At 41.1% G+C, this 20,842-nt stretch overlaps 2 protein-coding genes across 2 annotated transcripts in view; one reads left to right on the top strand and one right to left on the bottom strand.

The window, feature by feature from the left end:
* Positions 1 to 437: 437 nt before the first annotated feature.
* Positions 438 to 11,495, top strand: LOC138963490 (lens fiber major intrinsic protein-like). Its single transcript, XM_070335388.1, has 3 exons — positions 438 to 1,559; positions 7,331 to 7,411; positions 8,371 to 11,495. The coding sequence occupies exons 1-3, from the start codon at positions 870 to 872 to the stop codon at positions 8,626 to 8,628; spliced, it is 1,029 nt and encodes a 342-aa protein (XP_070191489.1). The 5' UTR covers positions 438 to 869; the 3' UTR covers positions 8,629 to 11,495.
* Positions 11,496 to 17,041: 5,546 nt separating this feature from the next.
* LOC138963474 (aquaporin-4-like) overlaps positions 17,042 to 20,842 on the bottom strand; it is a 13,835-nt gene continuing 10,034 nt past the window's right edge. The window contains exons 5-6 of the mRNA XM_070335387.1: positions 19,130 to 19,210; positions 17,042 to 17,385 (exon numbers count right to left, since the gene is read on the bottom strand). Of these exons, the coding sequence (XP_070191488.1) occupies positions 17,206 to 17,385; positions 19,130 to 19,210 (261 nt within the window). The 3' untranslated portion in view covers positions 17,042 to 17,205. The remainder of the gene's footprint in view (positions 17,386 to 19,129; positions 19,211 to 20,842) is intronic.

Genomic DNA, 20,842 nt, shown 5'->3' with positions numbered 1-20,842 from the left:
CATGCCCGGTGTAACACGAGAAAATTACTCCCACGAGATTTTTACTCCGGAGTAAAAATTTCGTACGAAAATTTTACTCCCTTTGCGAAAAAAGTACTCCCCCATTACACGAGAAAATTACTCCCCACGACAGATGAGTTTCGAGTAAACATTTCGTACAAAAATGTTAATTCTCCCCTGACGAATGAATAACGAATACATTACTTCACCGTAACACGAGCAATTTAACTTCCCATGCCGTGTGTACGAAATTTTTACTCCCTTGTCCCCTGTTAGTCTTGGTGGTGGAAGGGGTGGAGGGAAGGTAGCGCGACATTCGTTTGCGCGAGATCACATACGAAAGGTGCACTCGGAGTAAGAATTTCGTACGAAAATTTTACTCCGGAGTAAATTTTTCGTGGAGTAAAAATGCCGTGTAACACCGGGTTGATGTTACTTTGTGCATGGTGTTATTTTCCCTAGAGACGTCAAGGGTGTGCAATTCTAAGTGGTGTTGATAGAATTTCTAACACTCTATGGTGAACAACCAAACATAACATTTTTAGCATTCCGACCTGTAGCTGGCTCTGAAAAACCTGCCGGTGTTTGGTAGTTCAACAAGATAGAAATCTGTGAACTGAGGGTGATAAGATCTTACTGATCTTGAACAAAGAAGGAAGAGGACAGAAAACTAACTTCATATTGAAAAGACTCAGAGGAAAAATACACTGCTTTGACTAGGAAGAAAAAGTTGAACCACTGCCACCAACCATAACACAATCTACAGGTAACTTACTGATATCAAAACGACACGGAAGAAGAACACACTGTTGTAAATAGGAAGAGAAAACTGCTCCACGACCACCAGAAATAAGGAAAACAACAGCAAGATGACGTCGACAATTACCACGAGAAAATCAGCTCAACCAACAACAACATCAACCAAATTGATAACAGCGACCACAACACAATCTCCAGCAAAAAGTAAACAACCAACTACCATTGTGGCAAACGGGAAAAAGAAGGACATTGAACGGAAGAAAGAAAACATGGACAATATGTGCAACATCGATTTCTACAAAGCCGTGGTCGCCGAATTCCTTGGCGCGATGTTTCTGGTGACGTTCGGTTGTGGATCGACCTTGACCCTTGACCCTGAAAATCCTGTCGAGGTTATCTCTATAGCGACGTCCTTCGGGCTGACGGTCGCTATGGTGATATGGTCCTTAGGTCACGTGAGCGGAGCGCACATCAACCCGGCCGTTTCCATTGCGATGCACGTGAACCAAAAAATATCCCTCGCACGATGCTTAATCTATGTGGTGATTCAACTGTTGGGTGCTTGGGCGGGAGCAGGGATCTTGCACGGACTTACCCCTCCCCACAGAAGGGGGAACTTGGGGGCAACAGTTCTAGCCCCGGGGGTCGGAATTTGGCAAGGAGTTGGGGTGGAGTTTTTGGCCACCTTTGTGCTGGTCACGTGCATCTGTGCGTCCAGTGATCGTCGCCGTTCTGATCACGTGGGCGGCTCTGCTGCTCTCGCTATTGGCCTGGTGATAACTATGGAATTACCTTGGGCGGTAAGTTTGAGTAAGACTTTGCTTTTTTTTTCTTTCACGTTTAGTCACGTTTTGACTAAAAATGTTTTCAGATAGAACAGGAATCGAGACGTGGGAGGGAGGGAAGGGGGGGGGGGGGTGTTGGGGGGGATGTCTTTGATGACGTTATAATATGTCCGACTTTTAGTGAAAACTGAGGCGGCACTGTGACTACCTCATTTTGATTGACATTTTGGTCAAGCAATCTTTAACAATGGGATTGCATTTCAGCTTGGAAGCTTACACATTAATGAATAAGTTCGCTCATTTAAGTTGTCATTAAATTCAACTTTTCACTATTATATTTAAAATGACTGCATGGTATTCTTGACCTTTTCCTGACTCGAAAAATATGAACATAATAGGCAATGTTTACTCACGATTAAAGAAAATTATTGCATGCACAGTAGGTACTACGTTTGCATGCTTCGCCGAGACGAGCTCAATCAATCTCCGTTTGCGGGTTTAGGCTAGCCAAGCCTTATTGCAATGCTTACGATGCGACAATGTAGTCTTCGTGATGACTGGTTTTTGGCTCACGAAGTGTAGCCTATGCGATCGTAACTTTGTCTGTCTGTGCGTTTGTGCGTTTGTGCGTGTGTGTGTGCGTGTGTGTGTGTGTTTGTGCGTGTGTATGTCTGTGGTAGAAACTTTAACATTTCCGAGTCTATGTGTGAGTGGTTATCCAAGACTACGGATAAAGCTCGCATAAGATTACGTCACGGTCAAAAGTGTTTGACGTCAATTAATGCATCATGACGGCATGCCTCCCTGTAGTCTTTCTCTCTCGCGTGGTGTGTGTGGTCTCGGTCATTGTTATTTTGAGCGGGCCGAGACTTTTTGGCAGTCGTGTCCCTGTAAGTAGGCTACATGCAGATCGACAGACAGATCTAGATCTAGTGTCTCTCTTTCTTGCACAGTGTCACCTAAGCTTACTGTGTGTGTGGGTGTGTATGTCACTATGTGTGACGGGGTGATTGAGTTTGTGTTACTGTTTGTCTATTTCTTACGTGAGCCTTGAAGGCTTCGCCTCTTGTTAGTGTTGATGTTTCCGTTCCATGCCAACAAGTTGACTAAATTGTTTATATTGCTTCCGAGACTTTGTTGTTGTTGTTAATTTACAATGATTACTGGCAGTGAGTATAACATAAGACGGGCCCAAAGTAGACACTATACGAGTAATTTATTGTGTTGTTGTAAGTTTATTGTTACGTCATTTTGTTATAATGTATATGTATTTGATTAATGTCTTTATTCATAGTTCATATGTAAAACGCGGAGAGCATAGATTACTGTGGTTCGCGCTATATAAGCTGCGCTATAAAAGCTGTCATTAATATGATGATTATTATTATATGATAATGAAAAACTCTAATCAGTAATAATCGGCACTTGGATACTGATTGAAACCGACAGTGATTCTATTCTCTAATGAGTGATTAGTTTAGATCTCTTTTTCTCCTTAACCGCCTCCTCATCCTCTTCCTTCGCCTCGCCGTCTTCTTCTTCTTCTTCTTCAACGCAAAACAACAACAACAACAACAACAACAACAACAACAACAACAACAACAACAACAACAACAACAACAATAACAACAACAACAACAACAACAACAACAACAACAACAACAACAACAACAACAACAACAACAACAACAGTCTCGGAAGCAATATAAAAAATTTAGTCAAGTTGTCGGCCTGGATCGAAAACAGCAACACTAACAAGTCGCGTAAGGCGAAATTACTACATTTAGTCAAGCTGTGGAACTCACAGAATGAAATTGAACGTAGTCCGCCGCTAGTGCAAAAGGCAGTGAAAGTGACGAGTCTGTTTGGCGCGGTAGCGGTTGCGCTGTGCTTCATAGCACGCTTTACTGTACCTCTCTTCGCTTTAACTTTCTGAGCGTGTTTTTAATCCAAACATATCATATCTATATGTTTTTGGAATCAGGAACCGACAAGGAATAAGATGAAAGTGTTTTTAAATTGATTTCGAAAATTTAATTTTGATCATAAGTTTTAATTTTTTTAATTTTCAGAGCTTGTTTTTAATCCAAATATAACATATTTATATGTTTTTTGAATCAGAAAATGATGAAGAATAAGATGAACGTAAATTTGGATCGTTTTATTTTTTTTTTTAAATTACAATTTTCAGATGTTTAATGACCAAAGTCATTAATTAATTTTTAAGCCACCAAGCTGCAATGCAATACCGAAGTCCGGCCTTCGTCGAAGATTGCTTGGCCAAAATTTCAATCAATTTGATTGAAAAATCAGGGTGTGACAGTGCCGTCTCAACTTTTACAAAAAGCCGGATATGACGTCATCAAAGACATTTATCGAAAAAAAGAAAAAAAGTCCGGGGATATCATACGCAGGAACTCTCATGTCAAATTTCATAAAGATCGGTCCAGTAGTTTACTCTGAATCGCTCTACACATACACACGCACACTCACACACACATACACACATACACACATACACCATGACCCTCGTCTCGATTCCCCCTCTATGTTAAAACAATTAGTCAAAACTTGACTAAATGTAAAAAAGGGTATCATAGAAATCTTTCTTCTTTGGTGATAAAAAATACAATTACCGGTACCAGGGACACCCAGAAAACAAAACATCTTGTGATTAAAAGCGCATTAGTTTAAAAATAGCACAATAGAATAACCTGCATGTACGTGTTATTGTACCTTTTATTAAAAAGGTCCTCGTACCTTGTTTTTCATACATGACAAGCTCGATTGCTGCATCTCGCTGAAGAGGCGTGAAACATGTAACTAATATTGGAATAAGAAGCAGATAGATTTCACGCTTTGTAAAATAAAGTTAAGCGAATTGCGCAGGGTTAAACTGAGTTTTAGGTTCCGTTTGCTGACAGTATAGCCTGATAGGATCCTACATCTTAAGTTTCAAACTACGGCCTTGGGCTTCATATGTAAGAAAGTAAAGCAGTGTTGTTGGAGGGTGATGGAACTTGGTTAGACAGAGTGGGGTGGGTGGGAGGGTTGGAATGAGGATTGAGAAACGAAGAAAAGGGGATGGAGGGGAGGGGGGGGGGGGGGGGGGGGTGGAGAGGGGCCATCTGTCACCTTATTCCCATAAACAAGTCTGTGAAGCTCAAAAATGTATACGTTAAATTGTCAATGAGACGTTCGCTTCAAAGCGCCGGAGACAGGCTTTGTGCTCATGTCCTGTTGAGTTCTTTCTTCAGCGTGCACGGGGGGCTTAGTTTTCGGGGATTAAAACATAATTGTGTATTCAGGAATTCTGTCAACAGCCGTTTCGAGTTTCTTGTTGAAGACTTCAAGGAGTGTTTGTATAATGGGATAAAAAGGTGCAGTTTTTATGACATATTAATAATATCCCCTTTTGGGCAACAAAAGTGCAAACTGAAAACAAATATGTCCAAAAAGTGTTCCAATCCATCTTTGCTCTCTCTCTCTCTCTCTCTCTCTCTCTCTCTCTCTCTCTCTCTCTCTCTCTCTCTCTCCATCTCTCTCTCTCTCTCTTGTTGTCTCTCTCTCTCCTTCTTTCTCTCTCTCTCTTTCTGTCTGTCTGTCTGTCTGTCTGTCTCTCTCTCTTTCTATCTCTCTGTCTCTCTCCATCTCTGTCTGTCTGTCTGTCTGTCTGTCTGTCTGTCTCTCTCTCTCTCTCTCTCAGTTTCATATGCATACACAATGTAAGAACACAAAGGTGTTATGCACAAAAAGAGACAACAATCTTACTTTACCAACTAATCTACAAACATTTTACAATAAGGGGACCACAATCTATGCCACTCGACAATATTTCAACCCGAAAACAGATGTAATTTTTCAACAATTGCTCTTTGTGTAAAGTATTGTTGAAAAGAACTAATAATTCGCAACATTTACATGCAAAAATAAAGTATGCAGGAGGTCCGACACAGATTGTAGGGTTGGTGGAGACACGTGTAAATAGTTGTGTAAATAGTTGTGTGTGTGTGTGTGTGTTGTGTGTGTGTGTGTGTGTGTTGTGTGTGTGTGTGTGTTGTGTGTGTGTGTAACTACGAGTATTCGCATTCAATCAATGAGGCTTATATCGCGCATATTCCGTGGGTACAGTTCTAGGCGCTCAGCAGTGATGCCGTGTCAGAGGAAATTCTGTTTGTGACGGGGTCTGGTGGTTTCCGATTGTCTGTATGTTCATGGAAACCTTCGGGTTTGCATAACAGTTTTTATATGGTTAAGAAATTAGCCCTAACATTTTCAATCCTGTTTGACTGCACTTCGCCTCCCGGGGGTGATCGTAGTGTTTCGGCACTCGGTTACATATTTCTACTAGCAAAAGTAGCATACATTGTGAACACTAAATAGTGTTTGCTATGTTTGCTACTGTCTTCGGCAAGTAGGAATATATAGTATGTTACACAGTGTTCAAAACTGGTTTCAGAAAGGGTGTTCAAAAGTGGTACGCTTCTGGGTAGAGCGTTTGATTCATTTTGACGGCTCTTTGTCTACAATTCAGTTTTCAGTTTGTGTTTTAAAACAGGTTCAATATTTTACATGCTTAATACGTTGTTTGTTCTAGTTTACGTTAACTTGATATTCCACAAATGACTTGATTGAGCATGCTTTGTGTTGGTGGTGGCCTAGTATCGGTGGTGATAGTAGTTTTGGTGATGCTGCTGCTGGTACCGGTGTAACACAAGAAAAATACTCCCACGAGATTTTTACTCCGGAGTAAACATTTCGTTCGAAAAAGTTACTCCCTTTACGAAAAAAAGCACTCCCCTATTACACGAAAAAATTACTCCCCAAGACAGGTGAGTTCCGAGTAAACATTTCGTACAAAAATGTTACTCCCCTGACGAATAAATAACGAATAAATTACTTCACCCCAACACAAGCAATTTAACTTTCCATGCCAGGTGTACGAAATTTTTACTCTCTTAAATTGTCCCCTGTTAGTCTTGGTGGTGGAAGGGGTGGAGGGAGGGTAGCGCGACATTTGTGTGCGCGAGATCACTTATTGGCATTATCCCTTCACCCGCATCCCATTTTTGCGTACGAGATTTTTACTGGAAGTAAAAAAAAAATGGGGAGTACAAATTTCGTGGAGGGAGTAATTTTTTCGTGCCTTGGGGAGTTCTTTTCTCGTACGAAAAGTGTACTCGGAGTAAGAATTTACTCCGGAGTAAATTTTTCGGGGAGTAAAAATGTCGTGTTACACCGGTGTTGCTGCTGGGGACTATGAATATGTAGACGTTGTCCACAACGACTATATGGCAATGACAACGACATGGAGGAGTACGCCAAATTCGAACTTACCCATCGATGGCAACAACATGACAACGACGATAGCGATGATGACAGACGATTGCATGCACAACACTGACAATCCAAACGATAGCTACGAAGGTGTCTTTGAGTACAAGGGCTACAATGATTATAGTTTATAAACATGTTACCATCTCGATATGGGGGCCCGGTAGCTCAGCTGGCCTTGTGATCCTAGGGTCACGGGTTCAAATCCGGGCCGGTACGGACCCGGGTCAACTTTATGTGCGGAATCCATGTTCCTACCCCGTGTCACCACTGTGGCACGTTAAAGACCTCGGTCTTTCTGCCAAAAGCAGGTGGCTGATTACACCTAAACACGCAGCGCGACTATGTTACTGCTAGCTTCCCACTTGGAGGAAGCGACCCAAATCTCCCGGCCATGGGACAATAAAGTAATGAAAGTAAAAATGACAGAAATGTTACTTATGTTGTTTCAGGTTCAGTACACGGGAGCCAGCATGAACACAGCCAGAAGCTTCGGACCTGCACTCGTCACTGGAAACTGGAGCAACCACTGGGTAAGTCCATTGCTATCAGCTGCAGTTCTTTTCGACACGCTCTGATATTCTGTGTAACACCCCCCCTTTTTTTTAAGACCTCTGATAAAATGAAAAAACAGCCCTTAAAAAGGAGTACGTGATCCTTAAAATTAAGTCCATTGCTGTACTTTTCAACACGCTCTGATACTCTTTGTAACACCTTTTTTAAGACCTCTGAAACTGAAAAACCAGCCCTTATAAACGAGGGATCCTTAAAGTTTGAATACATTTCAGAGAAACCACTGTGTAAGACCATTTCGAACAGCTGCAATACTTTTCAACACGCTCTTATGTTCTTTGAACAGAGGACCCCCCTTTTATGAGCTTCAAAATATGAGAAAAACAGGTATTAAAATGAAGGAAGTCTTAAAATGGAGGTAAATTTACAGAGGCTTTGAACAGAACATCTGAGAAAGGACGGTCTTAAAAAGGAGGAAGTCCACTGTAACCCCCATTTTAAGACCTCTGGATATGTGGAAAAAAACAAGCATTAAAAAGGAGGGATCCTTACAATTTGAATACATTTCAGAGAAACCACTGAGTAAGTCCAAATTTAACTCGAAATCTGTCGGAATAACAACGACTCGTACTTTTCTGTTTGCCACAGGGAATTTAGGCTCAGCAACTTTTGGCAATGGTGAAACGATACCCTACATCGCACAAAAAAGTATGATGAGAAGAATCTTCTCAAATCGAAAGAAAGGGCACAGGCGCATGTATGCAAATATAGTTTGTTAACGCGCTCCTGGAATGCACTAACAGATTTCGCGCAATCGTAGAATGCGATAACAGATTTCGCCCACTCGCTGTATCCAATGAAATGCTTTCATTGATCATGTGACACTAATACTAATTCTTATTCTACTTATTCTAACAATGGTTCATCTCTACAATCACAAATCTGATTCCAATTTTGGCTCTGATTCTGATTGGTTCAGGTGTACTGGGTTGGACCAATCGGCGGCGGCCTTGCTGCGGGACTGCTGTACGAGTACCTCTTCGCGGTCAACGCGTCCTTGAACAAAGTTCGCGCATGCGTTCTGAGCAGCGACTACGACGACGACAAGATCCAGGCCAAGAAGATCAAGGTCAGGATCATCGAAGAGGATCCCGAAGCTCAACTCGAATGCGTGCCGCTCACGGATTCTGTGGAGAAGGCGCCACTCGACAACGGAAAGTCAGACGAGACGGCCTAAACGGTTAAAGTTTTTCCCTTAGTGTTGTAAAAGTCATTTGTCAGATTGCGCTAAAGCTCCCATTTTCGCCCCGTGGAAGTGGCATTTTTGACAAACTCTCTCGCTGTTTTCTTGACTTTATTGTCTTAGTTAAAATGTGCTCACATGGTAATGATGGTTGTTTTTCTATAAAGCAATTTTGACTTGTAAAGGAGAGTGAACATTTTGAGTGTTTTTCAGTGTGACGGCACACCTTACACGAGGCTACTTCGGGAGACTGTCTCAAATTGAAAGAAGTGTTTTTGGCGTGTTAAATGTTCATGCTTTTGCTCACTCTATGCGCTAGTGTCGGCTTAAACGAAAAAAGTCAGAAATGAATGAAACTATCTGAAATGAATTCTTAAAATTTGACAAAGCAAAGATCTTGCCATTTTCGACAAACTCTCTCGCTATTTTATTGACTTTATGATCTTGGAGAACATTTGCTCACATGGTTGTTTCCCTCAAAGCAGGCTTAAATTCTTGCGATGGAAAATCAGCGCAATTATTATTATTTTAACTTATATTTAACTAAGATTTTATGGCATGCATTTAGAAAAGAAAAAAGTCAGTCTAAGCACAGTTCCTTTAATGTTTTGTATTCGTTGTATCTGTTGATGTGACATGTCTATCTTGGAGTCATTAAAAGCTCAATGCTACTGAGGAGTTGCACAATTAGCCAGACTGTTGATTTATGGAATGTCTCCAAGTGGAAGGATGCTCTGATTCAATGTAAAAGTCTGGACAGATCTGTAATGGCTGACATGAACGTTCACACGGAAAGGGAAACATGTTTAAGGTTTTGCTGCTTAGTAAGCCAATCGCTGTACAGTCCAGGTAATGATATTACATTTGAATAGTCAAAATGCATAAAACAATCCGTAGTTTCTCCTGTAAATATAGTAACTATATCTAAGCTTTAACGCTTCAGTAATGCGGATTTCGAGTCTACCATTTTAAACAGAAGTAAAAGGAAAAGACAAGATATTTCTTAAGTCAACAAGCAGCTTGTAACTGGTTTGGTGTCGTTCAAAATTATGACTGCTACCGTTTTCTGAAGTAGTCGCCATTTGTGTTCAGTGTGTGGCATCTCGCAAGTATACCCCCCTCCCCCATTCACCCCCCCCCCCACCCATCCATTCAACCACCTTTTACAGTTTCCAAACCAAATTCACCCGCTTACTTTCGTACCCATCTCTTGTCTACTCACCTACTCATAGCACGGTAATTAGGTAGCACCAAACCGCAACACGGTGGCCTAGTGGTAAGGCGTCTGCCCAGTGAGCGGGAGGTCGTGGGTTCGAACCCCGGCCGGGTCATACCTAAGACTTTAAAATTGGCAATCTAGTGGCTGCTCCGCCTGGCGTCTGGCATTATGGGGTTAGTGCTAGGACTGGTTGGTCCGGTGTCAGAATAATGTGACTGGGTGAGACATGAAGCCTGTGCTGCGACTTCTGTCTTGTGTGAGGCGCACGTTAAATGTCAAAGCAGCACCGCCCTGATATCACCCTTCGTGGTGGACTGGGCGTTAAGCAAACAAACAAACAAAGTAGCACCAACAGTGATCATTGCTGTAACTGATAAATGCAAAGAACCCTGCTAAATCAAAAATATCTCGTAAGATACTTTCAATGGTCTAGGTTTTCAATAAAGTTATGAAAATGAAACAAAATGAAATATAAATGAAGACACGTGGCCCTAGTGTGTCGCCATGAAGACAAGCCAAGGCCCAACCACAGGAGACAGTGATACATTGGTAATTCGTAAGTTTGTAGTTATCACTGATAATCCAGATGATCGTTATTCTCTTCTGTAAGTAGAATTCTTCGCTCATCTGTAGGCTGGCAAATATCTCATTGTAATCATCTTGCAAAGTATTGGCAATGAAGCAGTGATAATTGTAATTGGGACAATAAAGTAATGAAAATGAATTTTGCGTAAGTATGCCGTCATACACATGCGATTACGATTGCATAGGAAGTTTATTAATGTTGGTTTATTTTTTGTTGTTCCTTTGAGATTTATGTTTTTGCATATTTTGGTCTCCCGTGCGATACACTGTACAGTATTGTATTTCAAAATTGATTGTGCTTGAATCGTTATTATTTAATATTAGACCTAACATGTTTTTGATATTAATAGACGCTGTTAGTTAGTTTGCTTGATCGGTATATTTTTTTTGACGCAATGTGTGTATTTTCTCTTTACTTTCTTCCTAGTTTACTTCTCTTGTTCAAGAGTAGGTCAGTATTAGAGTTGGTGATCCAAGTTTCATCTCCTGTACAAAGTGATAAACATACATGTGCATATGTGTTATGGTCAGCATCAGCTTTACTCGGTATATAATTGTCCTGTCCTTGTAAATGATGTTTGTGTGTGTTATCGAACTCTCCCAGCCTTGTCTTACTTCTCTGATAACGCATTTTTAAAGATGTTTTTAAACATCATCATTCGTGTTTTATGCTAGTCTATAAATTATTGTTTTATATTGACATTTACTCACCTAAATCCACAACTATTCAAACTCCGGTTTCACTTCAAAGATGCTCTGAAGATTTGTTGTTATAACAACTGGTTCCAGAGTTGTATCCATACTTTGTTCTACTTCACGACTATCTGTAATGTTACATGTACTTTATTCTCTCTCAGTTTTGAACGATTTGAGAATCAAGCAGCTTGAGAATGTCATGGCGGTCCTCAAATTAACTGTTGTTTTCTGTTGGATTGTTTCAAGCTATGTTTGTAACCAGTCATTTTCCAAGTATTTTTGATATTGTATGTAACTGTATAATCTTTATTGTATTTTCTCCTAACTGCCATTTTCATTAAACTCGATTTAAACAAAAAAAGATGTCATTAGTGTGTTTGTCGTTTTTGATGTTTTATATCGCCTGTTTTGGTTTCTCTTTCTCTCGTCGTGCATTCATTGTTCTGTGTGTGTGTGTGTGTGTGTGTGTGTGTGTGTGTGTGTGTGTGTGTGTGTGTGTGTGCGTGCGTGCGTGTGTGCGCACGTGCGTGCGTGTGTGTGTGCGCACGTGCGTGTGTGTATATATATATATGTGTGTGTGTGTGTATGTGTGTGTGTTTGTGTGCGCGCGGGTGCGTGTGTGTGCTCATTATGTTCAATCCAAACGACTTCAATCCAAAAAAAACGCAAGCACGTTTATTGTGAGGGAAAATGTGTTGCTTTAATACAAAAATATATTTTCACAAAGTTGCATACGTGCATTACAATAATGCAACAAGCAAAATAACAACACAAGAAATGTATCTATACCTATTCTCCCCTCTGCTTCTTTACCTCTGTAAACTTGTAGAGCTAGTTATTTTTCGATAAACACCCAGCAACCAAACAAATAACGAGCCAGCAACAGCCTGAATCCTCGATAGCGCAATGGGTTGAGAAGCTGTTCTGTGTCGGTACTACTTTTGAGACTGAAAAGTTCCGAACGCTCTAATGTACGAAGTATACATCTCTGGAGCAAACAATACAAACATACCGCATTTAAATTAACAACTACAGGCTTGAACACATGAATCTCCATATAAAATCCATGAGTTCGGTTGTTTTCTGAATCTAGATCTGCCGTGCACAAACGTTCAACACAAGCAAATTCCCAAGGCAAGTAACTCTCATCCTTTGTCTAGCAACAAGAGTTAGTTCCCCTTTGAAATTTCTTTTCACTCAGTTTCTTCGACAACAGACTGCAACCCGACGGTCAGTTTTCAACAATATTTCATTTTATAAACAGATCACACGCAACCAAATGCACAAATCTCATCAATTTAAATAACATAAATCGGTTTCATACATTATTTTCCCCAGAAAACTGAACTTCATACAGTTTTTAACGTTGGAACACGGGTGCGAAAGTTCGTCTGCTAGTCCCATTTGACGAAAGAACATTATCCTAAGCGATACCAAAACATAAACAGAACACACAATATCTGCCTTTACCGCCACAGCAGAATAACAGCATATCTGTGTACTTGATTTTAGTCCAAAACAGGGAAACTGACAAGAAGTGTTAACAGAATGGAATGATTTGCACGGAACTATATAACCGCGCATTAATCTATCGCCTGCGCAGGTTGACTGGTTGAGTGAATTGGATTCGATCAAACTTTCGCAAAAAAAAATCCTCTTTTCTTTGAATAACTGAAGAAAGGAGGAATAAAGAGGTTACACACCTCGTCTCAGTGATTATTAAAAATAATGGTCTCAGTTCGCGGCCCATGAAAAAGCTCGCTGAAGCTCGCATTTTTCATGATCCGCTAACTTCGACTATTATTTTTAATAATCACTGAGACTCGGCATGTAACCTCTACATAAAGAAGTTACATCGAAAAGTAACCTCATAAAAAATGCCCTCTGACAATGAAACAATAAGCTCACTAAGAGCTGAATACTGTATAATGAGTTATGGATGGATATATGCCGAAGATCTACACACAATTAAAGTCATAAATATATACCGAGCAACAAAAGAAACGCGAATTTTCTCCAGAAAAACGTTAATCACAATTTTAAAATGTCATTTCTCATAAACGTAACATCGAAACGAATCAAAATCACGGTGGTATGTTCCTCGCACACTGTTCTTGGCTATGGCATAGTCTTTTGCTGCCACGGGCAAAGGGAGCCTCTGCAGAAGGTCAAAACGGTGTGTGACCCCCATGGACGTTGATGACGGCCTGGCAGCGGCGCCTCATGGAGTGAATAAGTAGCGTCTCTTGGTCCTGGGCGTAACTGGTTGACCTTTCTTTGAAGTTGGTCCCAGAAATGTTCAATAGGATTCAAATCTGGGCTGAGGGCGGGCCAGGCCATGATGTCGATGTTATTGTGCTGCAGGAAGGCCAGGGTAACTCTGGCTGTGTGCGGGCGAACGTTGTCTTGCTGCAGAACACAGTTTCTGCGCGCCTGGATAAAGGGCACAACATGAGGCTGTAAGATGTGGTCAATATAACTCTGTGCTGTGATGCCGTTTCCCCGACCAGGACCAAGATTGTTGAAAAACACAGGTCCCAGGGATTGGTTGAGGCCGATTCCACCCCAGACCATGACGTTTGGTCCACCCTGGGCATTGTGTTCCATGACGCAGTCACCAGCATAGCGTTCACCTCTTCTTCGCCACACTCTGAAACGCCCATCAACATGACTAATGCAGAAACGGCTCTCATCGGTGAACAGAATGTTTCGCCATTGTCTCCAGTTCCAGTTGATGTGATCCTGGGCCCACTGCTGGCGCGCCATGCGATGTCTCTGAGTGAGGACTGGTCCTCTAGCGGGACGGCAGTTTTGGAGGTCTCGCTCAGCAAGTCTTCGGCGGATTGTCTGGCCACTGATAGGTCCCTGGTGGTTACCGACGGTGTTCCTGGCTGTTTCGAATTCATTGGCTGTATGGAATCGGTTTCTCAAATGATGACGCAGGATCTGGCGATCTTGTCTCTGTGTGGTAACGCGAGGTCTTCCACTTCGTTGTATATCAGCAGTGCTTCCAGTGTTGACAACACGTTGCTGAAGGCGATATACTGTTGACAGATGCACACTGAAAGCGACTGCTACCGGTTCTGGGTCATCACCAGCCGATAATCGACCCACTGCCCTCTCGCGTTGTTCTGGTGTCAATCTTGGCATCTTGACTCTGTCAAAAGTTAGACTGGCAGTAAGCGTGCCATGGTCTCTTTTTATTACTAATGCATCAGTGAACACATCTCACACATGAGGTTTCCCCTACTACGCTTGCACGTGCTGTAAGCGCGCATCATGTGTTTCACGTGGAAACTGCTTGTCCTGTGCGTTGAGACAGCAGCAATGGGAAAATATTTACACATGACTGCATAGTGCATCTATATCCCGAAAATTGTCACTCTCAGATTAACTGCGTTTTTAAAAATCAAAATATCGAAAAATAATTCGCGTTTCTTTTGTTGCTCGGTATATGTATCTTGACTGTAACACAACATGGCCCTGAGCAAGTTTTTGGTCGTGTCTTGAGTCCCGAAGGGAATACACAACCAAATAAAAAGTTGTTTGTAAACATGCACTAGTATAGAGTCACACAGACACATGAATACACAGACGCTGACACATAGACAAAGACAAAGACAAAGACACAGACAGACAGACAGACAGACAGACAGACAGACAGATAACAGTCAGACAGATTTAAACGAGGAAAGACCAAAGTAATGAGCCAGTAAGTATCCGGGTTTGTCTACAAAATGTTGTAGCGAGAAAATAAGTGTTACCACTGTACATAGACAAGCAAGATACCTACTCAAATAACATCAGCAATTTTAAAAATTGGTACTTCATAAAAATGAGTATTTCGTATACATAAGTTTTGGTTGTTCCCTTTTTACTCTTGCTGATGTGTACCCTACGCCCAGCCTTACATATCGCATTTTATAATACCACACGAAAGCAAACACAGCGATATTTCGCACCGCGCCTATAGAGTTACAATTTACAGAGACAGACACTCAGGTCACAGTGACCGCAGCTTCAAAGGACATGTCGTGTCTGGGGTTGAATTCTACTCGAAACATGTGCTTTTTCTACGTCACTGTTCTTAAGAGTGCAGAGTTTATGCAATTGAAACTTGGAATATGCAAAATGCGGGTGTTCGGCTTGGGTGAGTAACAGATTATATTATGGGAGTAAAGAAAAAAAGAGAAGGAAAAACACGAAAAGAAAGCATTAAATTACAGCTTTCTCTGTTTAACCAAAAAACCAAAAAACAAACAAACAAACAGTAAAACAGTTAAATAAGTTTAAAAAAAAAATAGCAAAGGAACAAACAGACAGAGAAACAAATGTGGTTATGGTCTGGAACGGTAAACACGGGTCGTAGACAACGCTATTAACAATTACAACTGACAGCAGTCTTGGTATTTTGTACATAAAGATATATATAACAATAGTTATATGGAACATATGAAATATATCCGTTGTGTGTCAATATCTTTAATAAAACGTTACAACAACAACAACAAATGTAAAACTTGGTACTTCATAAAAATGAGTATTTCCGATACATCTGTAGTATACCTGCAATGAGTTTAATAGGAACTCATTTGACACTGTAAATATGGACTTGTGTCTCCCTCAACTCCCCAGAAAAGAAACAGAAAAAACCCCAACAACAAACAAACAAACAAGATATAAACCAATACAAAGCAAATAATCAAAACCAAAAAACCTTTTTGATACAACTTGATACAGAAAGTATCAACTGAAACACTTGTGTAGATCTTTTCCCATCCCACATTCAAACAAAAACAAGTCGCGTAAGGCGAAATTACAACATTTAGTCAAGCTGTCGAAATAACAGAATGAAACTGAACTCACTGCATTTTTACAGCAAGAGCGTATACTCGTAGCATCGTCAGTCCACCGCTCGATGCACAGGCATTGAAATTGACAAGAAGAGCGGGGTAGTAGTTGCGCTGAGAAGGATAACACGCTTTTCTTTATCTCTATTCTTATTAACTTTCTGAGCGTGTTTTTAATCCAAACATATCACATCTATATGTTTTTGGAATCAGGAACCCACAAGGAATAAGATGAAATTGTTTTTCAATCGATTTTGGAAATTTTATTTTAATAATAATTTTTATATTTTTAATTTTCAGAGCTTGTTTTTAATCCGAATATAGCATATTTATAGGTTTTTGGAATCAGAAAATGCTGAAGAATAAGATTAACGTAAATTTGGATCGTTTTAAACAATTTTGTTTTTTTTACAATTTTCAGATTTTTAATGACCAAAGTCGATAATCAATATTTAAGCCACCAAGCTGAAATGCAATACCGAAGTCCGGCCTTCGTCGAAGATTGCTGGGCCAAAATTTCAATCAATTTGATTGAAAAATGAGGGTGTGACAGTGCCGCCTCAACTTTTACAAAAAGCCGGATATGACGTCATCAAAGGTATTTATCGAAAAAAAGAAAAAAACGTCCGGGGATATCATTCCCAGGAACTCTCATGTCAAATTTCATAAAGATCGGTCTAGTAGTTTGGTCTGAATCGCTCTACACACACACACACAGACATTCTTTCTTTCTTTCTTTATTTGGTGTTTAACGTCGTTTTCAACCACGAAGGTTATATCGCGACGGACACACAGACAGACAGACAGACACACACACACACATACACCACAACCCTCGTCTCGATTCCCTCCTCTACGTTAAAACATTTAGTCAAAACTTGACTAAATGTAAAAAGTAATAATTAGATTGCCAAAAATACTGTTCAAGTATTGAGTTCCATACTGTTCACAGTAAAAGCACCGTACCGAGTGTCATAGAAACTCATTTGATAATGACAATATGAACGTGTACTCCTCCCCCATCGCCCAACCCCCCCCCCCCCCCCCCCCCCGCACACACACACACACTCACACAAAATCACTAACAAGATTGTTATTAATACAGTAAATGAGTTCCATAAATTCGATACTTAAAATGGACAACACCGGTTAAAAAAAAAAAGTTTAAGTTTATCTGTTATGGGTGTAGTTGTCTTTGTAAAGACGGAAACAAAAAGAAAATTAGGTTTCTGTGGTATGTGTGTAGGTGCCTTTGTAAAGATGGTGGCGATAATTTTCGGCCACCCTCTCTCTCTCCACCTTCGCTCTCCGCTCGGCTTCCTGCTGATGTCGCTGGGCGAAGACATACTCATACAGCAGTCCCGCCACAACCCCCCCGAGGATGGGACCTACCCAGTACACCTGAAGAGAAAGGAGAACAATAAATGACGATGGGCAGAAATCCAAAATCAGATAGACTGCTAACGTTCCAAAATTCAGACAAAACAAGACTTTTTTTTTTTTTGGGGGGGGGGGGGGGGGGGATTAGCTTTTTTTTCAATGAGATATTAGGGCTTACAAACGGAGATGCTTTAAAGAAAAAACAAGACTTGTATGTTTGTATGTGATTGGAACGTTTAACTCATGACAAAACAAAACGTTACATTTACAGTACGTCGACCCAGTGATCTTTTAAGTAGACAGACAGACAGACAGACAGACAGACAGACAGACAGACAGACAGACAGACAGACAGACAGACAGACAGACAGACAGACAGACAGACAGACAGACAGACAGACAGACACTTATGATACAGACAATGAATTTATCATAAAATTGTCGATGAAACTCGCTTGCAAGGCATGACAAGTTCATTGTCTGTGGAAAACACGCTAAAACTATGTTTTGCATAAATAAGACAAGGCTCTCGTGATGATCGTCAAGGGATGCGGACCGAAATGTACATCGAAAACAGAATAAACAATTAACAAAGGTATGATCGTATGCTGTTTTTGTTGTTGTCAAATCTGCTTGCTGGTCGGTTAGTCAGTGAGGTGAGGTGTTGGTGCAAAGAGCAACGAACTGATGATGTGTTGTTTGACGCCCTCACGGTAAAACCAGATGATACAAACAAAAGGTCGCAGCAAAATAGTTTATGAGACTGGGGACAACAAACCCAAATAGACAAGACAAAAAAGGAGGGAAGAAGGCCCCCGCAAAGGAGGGATAGCTGATACGCTCCAGCTCCTAGCCACCAAGGCACCCGAGCTGGAGGTTGGTGTTAAGTAGCGTCATGGAGTTGGGTTGGAGACCCGGCAGGGTCATTATGTGTCAGCGCCAAAATGTGTAAGGCTGTTTCTCAAAGGGCTGTAGGTCTGTAATGTGTAGGGTACTGGGTCAGGGTTGTTTGCGGATCGGAGTATTGTGGAAAAGGGCGGAACACTTTTCACCTGTCTTCAATCGTTCCGACCACCCCACCAAGGTTGAGCAGCCGTGCCAGGTACGTGTACAGTGGAACCCGCCTTTCAAGACACCCCAATTTAAGACTTCCTCCCTTTTAAGACCTTGTTATCTCAGACTTTCTGTTCATAGTCTCTGTAATTGTACCCCCGTTTTAAGACCCACTCCTTTTTAAGACCTGATTTTCTCGGATTTTTGGAGGTCTTAAAAGGGGCGGTTCCACTGTAGCCACATTACCGTCTGAGTTTGTCGTTGGTAGTCAGCGCTGCCGGAGCAACGAATTCTACAACTAGTTTAAATAGACGGACTCCGGAAATAACTCTGTTGGGTTTGTATGGGTTGTGAAAGAGTGAATACTCTTTGCTTTTAGTGAGGCAAGCAAGCTTCCCACATATGCTCCTTGTCTACGTGTTTCAGACACACCCCTCGCTAGTGACTGGCCTATTTTAATTTTGTTAAATATTTTTAAAAGTTGTTGTCATATGGTGTTTGGTTGTTTTGAGAGCAGATGAACCCCACTTTTCCATCCATTGTATGGACAATAAATGATCTTATGTCTTATGTCGTATGTCAATGTCACGTGGGAGGTTCGACTCAATAGAAGCAAGATCAGTGCCTCGTTCACGACCCATACAAACACGACAGAGTCATTTCTGAACATCGTCTATCAACAACAACACTGCAGTGTACAAAGTTGACTCACCCAGTGCTCCTGCCACAGTCCAGTGGGAACAACCGGACCAAGGCTGCGTGCAGGGTTCATGCTTCCTCCCGTGTACTGAATCTGTTTTGTGAAAATAAATACACAAGAATAAATACAAAATGAAACATAAGTGAGTGCAGAAATTACTCAGTGTGAAGTAGGGCCTACATACTCGTTCTTTTGTTGAAACTTTGAATGAAACAAACAAACAAACAAACAAACAAACAAACAAACAAACAAACAAACAAACACAAATCAAAACAAAACACAACAAACACACACACACAAAACTGAACAGAATATTTTGTTTCCATCCCATTGGCATTCTTTGTTTTTTTAGAAGGGTTATTCAATTCGTGTGTTTGTTATTACATAATGTTTTGACTTTACTCCGTCTGGTCACTGATTTTCAAGATTGCGGTTTCGTTTTTGATGTCATCGTCTCAAGAAAATACTGAAAGCCACGTCGCAAAAAATGTGACATCCGTTGCACCAAAAATAGGAGTGAGGTGAGACAGAAAGAAAATGCCGCCCAAAGCACTCTTATGACAATACCCCTTTTGTGTCTTAATCTTTCCGTGAGGTAAAACATGAAACGAACCCCGTAGCCTTAAACCTGAATCCCTGCCTGTCGAGATAAAAACAAGTCGCGCAAGGCGAAATAACAACATTTAGTCAAGCTGTCGAACTCACAGAATGAAACTGAACGCACTGCTTTTTTCACCAAGACCACATACTCGTATATTCGTCAGTCCACCGCTCGTGGCAAAGGCAGTGAAATCGACAAGCCATGCAGAATAGTGCGGTAGTGGTCGCGCTGAGCAGGATAACACGCTTTTCTGTATGTCTATCCTTTTTAGCTTTTTGTTTGTTTGTTTGTTTGCTTAACGCCCAGCCGATCACGAAGGGCCATATCAGGACGGTGCTGCTTTGACATATAACGTGCGCCACACACAAGACAGAAGTCGCAGCACAGGCTTCATGTCTCACCCAGTCACATTATTCTGACACCGGACCAACCAGTCCTAGCACTAACCCCATAATGCCAGACGCCAGGCGGAGCAGCCACTAGATTGCCAATTTTAAAGTCTTAGGTATGACCCGGCCGGGGTTCGAACCCACGACCTCCCGATCACGGGGCGGACGCATTCTTTTTATATTTAGTCAAGTTTTGACTAAATATTTTAACATCGAGGGGGAATCGAAACGAGGGTCGTGGTGTATGTGCGTGTGTGCGTGTGTGCGTGTGTGCGTGTGTGCGTGTGTGTGTGTGTGTGTGTAGAGCGATTCAGACTAAACTACTGGACCGATCTTTATGAAATTTGACATGAGAGTTCCTGGGTATGAAATCCCCGAACGTTTTTTTCATTTTTTTGATAAATGTCTTTGATGACGTCATATCCGGCTTTTCGTGAAAGTTGAGGCGGCACTGTCACGCCCTCATTTTTCAACCAAATTGGTTCAAATTTTGGTCAAGTAATCTTCGACGAAGCCCGGACTTCGGTATTGTATTTCAGCGTAGTGGCTTAAAAATTAATTAATGACTTTGGTCATTAAAAATCGGAAAATTGTAAAAAAAAATAAAAATTTATAAAACGATCCAAATTTACGTTTATCTTATTCTCCATCATTTGCTAATTCCAAAAACATATAAATATGTTATATTTGGATTAAAAACAAGCTCTGAAAATTAAATATATAAACATTATTATC

Source organism: Littorina saxatilis, linkage group LG1 (assembly GCF_037325665.1).
Source record: "Littorina saxatilis isolate snail1 linkage group LG1, US_GU_Lsax_2.0, whole genome shotgun sequence".
Lineage (NCBI taxonomy): Eukaryota > Metazoa > Mollusca > Gastropoda > Littorinimorpha > Littorinidae > Littorina > Littorina saxatilis.
The sequence above is the reverse complement of the archived record's forward strand: the minus strand, read 5'-3'. Positions and strand labels throughout refer to the sequence as shown.

Bases quoted from the DNA above. Each gene is read 5' to 3' on its own strand.
- LOC138963490 (XM_070335388.1), top strand. From the start codon at position 870: ATGACGTCGACAATTACCACGAGAAAATCAGCTCAACCAACAACAACA. The intron at 1,560-7,330 runs GTAAGTTTGAGT...ATGTTGTTTCAG, and splicing joins CTATGGAATTACCTTGGGCG to GTTCAGTACACGGGAGCCAG. The intron at 7,412-8,370 runs GTAAGTCCATTG...TGATTGGTTCAG, and splicing joins GAAACTGGAGCAACCACTGG to GTGTACTGGGTTGGACCAAT.